At 38.2% G+C, this 8,143-nt stretch overlaps 2 protein-coding genes across 3 annotated transcripts; both read left to right on the forward strand.

The window, feature by feature from the left end:
* The first annotated feature begins 1,089 nt into the window (after window positions 1-1,089).
* On the forward strand, window positions 1,090-1,874 carry LOC113315961 (F-box/kelch-repeat protein At3g06240-like). Its single transcript, XM_026564199.1, has 2 exons — window positions 1,090-1,135; window positions 1,240-1,874. The coding sequence occupies exons 1-2, from the start codon at window positions 1,090-1,092 to the stop codon at window positions 1,872-1,874; spliced, it is 681 nt and encodes a 226-aa protein (XP_026419984.1).
* A 3,685-nt stretch (window positions 1,875-5,559) lies between these two features.
* Window positions 5,560-7,357, forward strand: LOC113319259 (S-adenosylmethionine synthase). Of its 2 annotated transcripts, XM_026567525.1 has the most exons (3): window positions 5,560-5,722; window positions 5,848-5,892; window positions 6,000-7,357. In XM_026567525.1, the coding sequence occupies exon 3, from the start codon at window positions 6,010-6,012 to the stop codon at window positions 7,183-7,185; it is 1,176 nt and encodes a 391-aa protein (XP_026423310.1). In that variant the 5' UTR covers window positions 5,560-5,722; window positions 5,848-5,892; window positions 6,000-6,009; the 3' UTR covers window positions 7,186-7,357. The 2 variants fall into 2 exon arrangements, with proteins under 2 accessions (XP_026423310.1, XP_026423309.1); XM_026567524.1 differs by lacking the exon at window positions 5,848-5,892 and having other exon boundaries at window positions 5,561-5,722.
* Window positions 7,358-8,143: the final 786 nt, after the last annotated feature.

Below are 8,143 nucleotides of genomic sequence, written 5' to 3' on the forward strand. Positions count from 1 at the left end.
TTCTTCTATTCATGGGTACTCTGACTCTGATTGGGCTGGCTGCCCAGATACGCGTCGATCCACATCAGGTAACTGCATCTTTTTGGGATCATCTCTTATCAGTTGGTCATCTAAGAAGCAACCTACAGTTGCAAAGTCCTCTACTGAGGCAGAATACAAAGCTGTAATTCTGCTCTCCAGTGAGGTACTGTTGCTCTCCCAACTGCTCAATGAACTTGGAATCACTCCAACTAAGCCAATTTACCTCTACTGCGACAATCTTGGTGCTCGATGCCTTGTCAACAATCCAGTGTTTCACGCACGAACAAAGCATATCGAAGTTGATTACCACTCAGTTCGTGAACTTCTTGCCGCATGAGATATAAGTGTTGAGTTTATCCCTACTGTTGCTCAACTTGTTGACATCCTCACTAAGGGGCTCACTTTTACTCGTTTTGATACCTTGAAGTCAAACCTGATGCATTGCTTTCCCCCTGCTCAGGTTTGAGGGGGAGTGTTAGAGTAAATGTGTGACTTACTGTTTTACTTTCTACTATCTTAGTCCGTACCATGTTGAGTCACAGTCTTATCTTCACTTGTACTGTGATGAGTCATATTTATCTTTACTTTGTGATGAGTCTGTCTGTATTTTTCTTGTTCTCCAAACAAAACTTCTCTATATAAAGAGAAGTACTCTCATGTGAAGTCTTTATGACAAAAACTCATCAATATATATATCAGATCATTGAATTCTGTCAACTATAACCCTTGGGTAAGTTATGCAACGCTGATAAGCTGCAGACTTGCAGTTGTTCAAATTGAAAAAAAACATACGGATTATTCCGAGTGTGTAGTCGTGTAGCAAAAGTCAAAACGATGTTTTATATATATGCTGGTCACAAGGGTGCTTTAGTAAATGAATGTCAATGCACAATTTTACCATAATAAAACAGCCAAAACCCTAGTAAAACTAAAAAAGTACTACTCCTACAATGAAGTTGAAGAAGCAAACCCCAGTGTCCAAACAAGTTTCTATCACGAAAAAAATTAAAAAGAAGAAGAAGAAGCATAGGAAGCGACCATTGCCAAATCTTCCGGAAGAAATCATCCATGAAATTCTTCGCAAGCTACCAGGGAAGTTTCTCTGTAGATTCAGGTGTGTATGCAAACCTTGGAAACTCCAAATCAGTGACCCTAATTTTTTTAATTCAGGCAACAACTTTACTGTCATTGTAAGTCTTTGAAAATCATATTCTGTAGAGTATGATGATTCATCAGCATCACCATCACGTAAGAAGGAAACTCGTCACCCCTTCAGTTTTCTTAAAACCGTTTATAGTAAGATTTTGGGTTCTTGTAATGGATTGGTTTGCTTAGGTTATCATACCCTTGATTCTGGCCCTTTATATTGCCTTTGGAATCCGTATACGGAAGAATACAAATTAATACCAAAAACAACAAAACCAACAGCACTAGCTCGATATCTAACGCGAAAGGTTTCGCATGGATTTGGCTACGATGTAATGACTAATGACTACAAGTTTGTGGCTATTACGAAATCAAATCTCCCTGGATCAAGAGTTGATATATATTCATTGGGATCCAATTTATGGAGTAAACTATTATATATCCCTTTTGAGCTTCATACTTATGCAGCACCAGGGGTATTCTTTAATGGATCTCTTCACTGGTTCGCATACTCTGGAGTTCTAATTGCTTTGAATATTGGAGATGGGTCTGTCCTAGAAATCTCACAACCGGAAAGTCTGGACGTTAATGATAAATATGTGGATGTGTTGGGTGGTTGTCTTGGTATGCTTGGCAGTACCAAAACGGATGATTTTGAAGATGATGAAGGATTATGGAGTGAGGGAATCTTGGGTAAAGATGCATAAGATTTCTAGACTGAAATTGTTTGATGTTCAATCATTGAAATGCTTGAGGAGGATAATGTGTTTAGAAAATGGTCCGGTTCTATTAGGGTTTCAACACGATAGTGGTGAGAAGACTTTGGTTGTCTATGACTTGAACAATGAAAGATGTAAAACTTTGAAGCTCGATAAATTTGGTGTGGAAAATGTATCATGCGAAGCATTATTCCTGAATATTTATGTGAACATCTCAGTTTCCCTCAAGTCGGATACGTATGTGGGTAGTACATTATACCTGGATATTTATGAGAAGAGCTTAGTTTCCCTTAGCTCGGATACTTATGTGGGTATTAGGGAGAAGGAAGAAAAAGCTCTTAATGACGCATTACGAGCCATTAAGCCCGTGATTTGTTGTCGTATAGGCTACCTTAGCTGTAGAGGTTGAGAGGTGAGGTTAGCATAACCTTCTAGATCCGGACAATGACGTTTTTGGCACAATGAAACTCAATTATAGTGTAAGTTTTTTTCACTTTTTTTTTTTAATGTTTTTGGTTCTTTTTACCATAAGGATGATCTGCTCATTACTCTAGTATTTTCTTTTTGATTTTTTGTTTCTTTTTTCTTTCTGAAGCATAGTATTTTTATAAACGTGCTGTTATAATTCTTATTTGTGCTCTAGAATTTGTCTCCTTTGTTGTTTGTATCTTTAGCATTATGATCGGTATATATATTAACAACCGAAGAAGGCAAATTTTCCAGAGATCCTCTAGAACCCATTCGCTTTAAAGTATCTTCGAGTTCATGGAAACCTATATTGTCTCCACATAATTGCATTTTCTCATTCATTTAGAGAAAATATCTGTATTATCCAATCCCCTTCAGTCCTTCCAACATGCGAGGAAAACATATCCCCAAACGAATATTAATTCCAGAATACATAGAGGTCAAATCAAGCACCACGATGAGGACCTATATGTGTCTCACATCGTTATATCACTACGTTTCTCAGTTTTAATCTATTTAGTTCAGAAAATGCATTTCTTCACCCATCCGTAACTCCGTCGTATACTGCATATTGTTTCTTCACTGCGGAACATTTGTGGAACCAATCTGGATGGATTTATGATATCTATTGTGTAGTGTCACAACATTGCTAACATGCAGTGTGTGGCCTGAACCAATCAATAGGCTTAAGACTAGTTTGGTGAGTGTTAAGGCTTTTTGACTTCTAGCTGGCTCATTTTTCTCACAAATGCAACGTAAACAAACAAACATGTCTGAGTTCCTAGACATAAGCTGCGTTTGCTTGTTATAGTTACTTGTGAAGTGCAGATTATTGTCAATAAAAACAGAAATTCTAACGATGCAATCAGAATTTTCCCAACGATTACTCAAATATTGTCCGAAACCTCAATAGATCACATGAATTTTATACTTTGTATCTTAGAATCCATAATCTTTGTAGGGGATTTTAATAAAGTGCCACAATTCCAATTTGCAGTTCAAGAAAATGCCACCGTTTTTTTCAGAGTTTATTTAATGCCACACATTTGACCTTTTTCATCCAAAAAAAATGTTGCCATCAGTTAATGCATAGGTGGCAGTTATCCAGCTTAATAAAAGACATATACACCCTCAAATTCATAGTGTACCCGTCTATAACCAATTCAATCACCATTGCGTTGTTCTGTTGCCATGAACCATCATGAGAACGACGAGACTCCATACCAATTTCTCGACTTGCAGATAAAGCCCAACAGACTGCAACGTCTTTGTTTACTACCAATTGCTTCTCGACCAAGACCAAAATACCCCATACAATCCAGCCAGGTAGAAAACTCAAATACGATTTTGGTTTCCATCTCGTCACCACTCTACTTGAACCATCATCCAGCGTATACACCTTGCCTCTCTCCGTCTTCTCACTTGGACGGAACAACACCTTCAACTGATCCGGCTGATTTGTGAGAAAGAGAACGGCAGAATGAGCATCTTCTTCCTTGTATATTTAAAATTCTTCATCAGTTAGTCTAAAAGCTCATGGATCTAATATCCAGTGAACCCCAAATTCTATCCTCCTTACACTCGATCAGCCATAAGAACAATCAACACCATTTTCAGATCAAGCCCATCGTAATGCAAGTGAACTTCGAATACTACTTGCCACCCATTGATTCTCATGTCTTCTAATTCGCAAGAACAACTTCCATTAAACCCAATCTCAGCCACCGTCTCCTGTAATTCATGACCACCATTTGATCAAAACCAAATTGGGCAAAAACCCATCTTCAGATTACATCAAAACCCCCGATTCAATTCCTTGGTTGCTGTTTGAAGAAGTCCTGTATAGGAACGGTAGGCATCCACCATTTGATACTAGCACTGCCTCAATCGACCGAGACTCAGCAGAGAACGGCATCCCAATTTATTCAACTCCACGAACTCAAACCATTGCTTCAAATTGAAATCGACCCACCAGTCACAACAGCTCAATTCATGTTTAAATCCCGATTCAAACCATCTGCCACACTTGTAAATCCCAATTCAAAAAATTGAAATCGACCATTGCTTCAAATTGAATCGGGATTTAAACATGAATCGACCCACCAATCACAACAGCTCAATTCATGTTTTTTCTGTGGATACAGCTCAATTCTTCAAATTAATACTCAAACCATTGCTTCAAATTGAAATCGACCCACCAATCGGGATTCAAATCAAAGACATCCTAAATTATCTTTTCTCCACAGAAAAAACCCTAGCTCTTCGATTTATCTTCAAAATGGTTTCATAACATTAATTAAACTTCAACCCCTTTGTTCTACATCTGACAACAACCCTAACTTCAGAACTCCTATGTTCGATCTACAGCAGCAACTCCATCCTCTTCATCCCGTGCTCAAACAATCACAACAGCATCACCGACAATCAACTCTTAACGTTTCTCTTAAGTTTCTGATATCATAATCACAAAATCTTCTCACGGAAACACGAGAAGAGAAGAAAAGGGGAAAGAGGAAGAAGAAAGAACTAACGGGGAAAGACGGTGAACCCATGACTAGTATAATAGGGTTTTCAAGGGTAAATATGTAAATCGCGACAGATTATTTTGACCGAGTCAACGAAAAAGACCAAGTGTGTGGGTCCTGACGAAAAAACTAACGGTTGTGGCATCTAATAAACTCTGGAAAAAACGATGGCATTTTCTTGAATCGGGATTTGCAAGTGTGGCAGTTTGTTAAAAATCCCATCTTTATTGTAGTATATTTTTTCTAAATATGCATTTATCCGCGACAAAAAAAAAATACCCCAAATATTCAACTAAGCTAAGAATGAAATACTAAGGGAGAAATACTCCAACCGAACACAATACCAACCTCACCAACTCCATGGATTGTTTTAAAATACATTCATCATGTTGTGCGGCACCCACTTTCAAATAGATTAATTAAGAAGTACTTTAAGGGGAAAAAAATATATTTTAAGCTTAACAGGAAACTAAAAGAAATGTAGCTTTAGAGGTAACTATGACTAGGGAGAGGTCTCATATAGTCACATATGCCGCCACTATGTGATGAATCTTTAGACTTCTTTCTTAAGTTAGTGTTTTATTGCCTCGTGATGAATATAAATTAATTGACCGAAAGGACATGGTTTGTTGTACTAAACAGTCCGCACATTTATAATTTATACTGAATCAAGTTTAGTGTCAACACCAAATTGTTAGCACATTTATTAAATGCTGAGTCTATAAATAGCGAACTGAACTGAATTCTGAAATGAAAACTTGCAAGAGTTCAGCAAAAGGAAGAAAGAACTAAAAAAAGAATTTGATCTTCGAACTTTCTTTGAAGGGTTTTGCTCTTATTCAGGTATTTTTTTAGTTTGTCGTCGTGGGTTTTCATTTTTGTATTCTGTTTCTTCTCGACTCATCTTCAATTTCATTAAGACTAATTCAGGTTTTTTACACTGTTTTATCATTTTGACTGTTTTGAAGTTGTGATTCAGTACAATTCAGATACTGTATACCTATTCGCTTACTGTACGTAGTCGATCAGTTTTCTCTTGATAAATTGTGTAGTATTTGAGATTGAACTGAAGTACTTTGGCACGAAAATGACATGAGTTTGATTGTTCTGATTTTGATAGTTTGGAAGAGATGGCATTGGAAAGTTTCCTGTTTACCTCTGAATCCGTTAATGAGGGACACCCCGACAAGCTGTGCGACCAGATCTCCGACGCTGTTCTCGATGCCTGCCTTGAACAAGACCCTGACAGCAAGGTAGCCTGCGAAACTTGCACCAAAACCAACATGGTCATGGTTTTTGGAGAGATTACTACAAAGGCTGATGTCAACTATGAGAAGATTGTTCGGGATACTTGTCGTAATATTGGATTTGTATCTGATGACGTCGGTCTTGATGCTGATAAATGTAAGGTTCTGGTTAACATTGAACAGCAGAGTCCTGATATTGCTCAGGGTGTCCATGGTCACTTAACCAAACGTCCTGAGGATATTGGTGCTGGTGATCAAGGCCACATGTTCGGGTATGCTACTGATGAGACCCCAGAGTTGATGCCCCTTAGCCACGTTCTTGCAACTAAGCTTGGAGCTCGTCTAACTGATGTTCGCAAAAATGGTACTTGTGCTTGGTTGAGACCTGATGGTAAGACCCAAGTCACCGTCGAATACCAAAACGACAAAGGTGCCATGGTTCCCATCCGTGTCCACACCGTTTTGATTTCCACGCAACATGATGAAACTGTCACCAATGACGAAATTGCTGCTGATCTTAAGGAGCATGTCATCAAGCCAGTCATTCCCGAGAAGTACCTAGATGATAGAACCATTTTCCACTTGAACCCATCAGGTCGTTTCGTTATTGGTGGTCCACATGGTGACGCTGGTCTTACTGGACGCAAGATCATTATTGACACCTATGGCGGTTGGGGAGCTCATGGTGGTGGTGCATTCTCCGGAAAAGATCCCACCAAGGTGGACAGAAGTGGGGCATACATTGTAAGACAGGCAGCAAAGAGCATCGTCGCTAGTGGTTTAGCTAGACGATGCATTGTCCAAGTTTCATATGCTATTGGTGTTCCAGAGCCTTTGTCCGTATTTGTTGATTCTTATGGAACAGGAACGATCCCAGACAAGGAAATTCTACAGATTGTGAAGGAGAGTTTTGATTTCCGGCCAGGAATGATCTCAATCAACCTTGATCTTAAGAGGGGAGGAAACAACAGGTTCTTGAAGACAGCAGCTTACGGTCACTTTGGTAGGGATGATCCTGACTTCACATGGGAAGTGGTGAAGCCACTCAAACAGGCTTAAGTTAAAGTTTGTTTGCAGAGGTCCGCCTTTATATGTCTCGGGTGGTTGTTTACTAATAAAAATATATGTTTTGTTTGTCTAACTTCAAGTTAGATCACGAGTGTTTGTTTCTTTCTTGTGTGTTTTGTGGGATTCGTCTCCTTTCAAATAATGTTAATGGAATTTGTTTGAATTTATGATTTCAAATGACAAAAACAATTTGGTTTGACTTCAAAGCTATAAAACAGAATCAAACAGTAATAATTAAATGAAAAGCTAACCACAGATTCTCAAAGACTTCAACAAAAAACACTATTGAGTAGACAACAGTTTCTTTCTAGCTCTGCTCCGTCACTGTGACGTTAGCCAGAAATTTTCTACCCATACAGTTTAGTGTTCATCCTGCCAAAATCAACAACTACAGTTGCTTGTTCTTGAAATTACTCATCCAATTTGCTATTTTGCTCATCAATCTGAGTAATTATCTTACTAGTTCTAGTACCAGAAATATTCATAGAAGTGAAAACAAGTACAGTTACATTCAAATCAACCACCATGCCATTAAAAATATCACCAGTTTGTCTGCCATAATTACAAACCAAGAAAAACAGACCTTTCAACGACATAAACACCGAGAAATTCAACTTACGAAAACCACTAAAGCCCTAGAACAAGACTTGTTTGTCACCTCCTGATGTGTCGGAGAACCAACTTTAATTAACCGCAAGTCTACGGTGCACTATATGTGAATAGTGGCAAATAGGAATCGTTCCCACGAGGAGAGTTAAACTCTTTTTCCAATCAATACTAGTAACTTTCAAGTCAAGAATATTTCAAAGTGGAGATTTCAGAATTCTTATAAGCTAACAAATTGAACCAAAACAAAATAATTAAGATAGTAATCAAAGATGTGGAAGTATTAGGGCTAGGAATCCGTTGTAAGTTATGTTTACTAATGTTCTATCACAAGGTCTCAAAT

The sequence above is a fragment of the Papaver somniferum genome, chromosome 10, assembly GCF_003573695.1.
Source record: "Papaver somniferum cultivar HN1 chromosome 10, ASM357369v1, whole genome shotgun sequence".
Classification (NCBI taxonomy): Eukaryota; Viridiplantae; Streptophyta; class Magnoliopsida; order Ranunculales; family Papaveraceae; genus Papaver; species Papaver somniferum.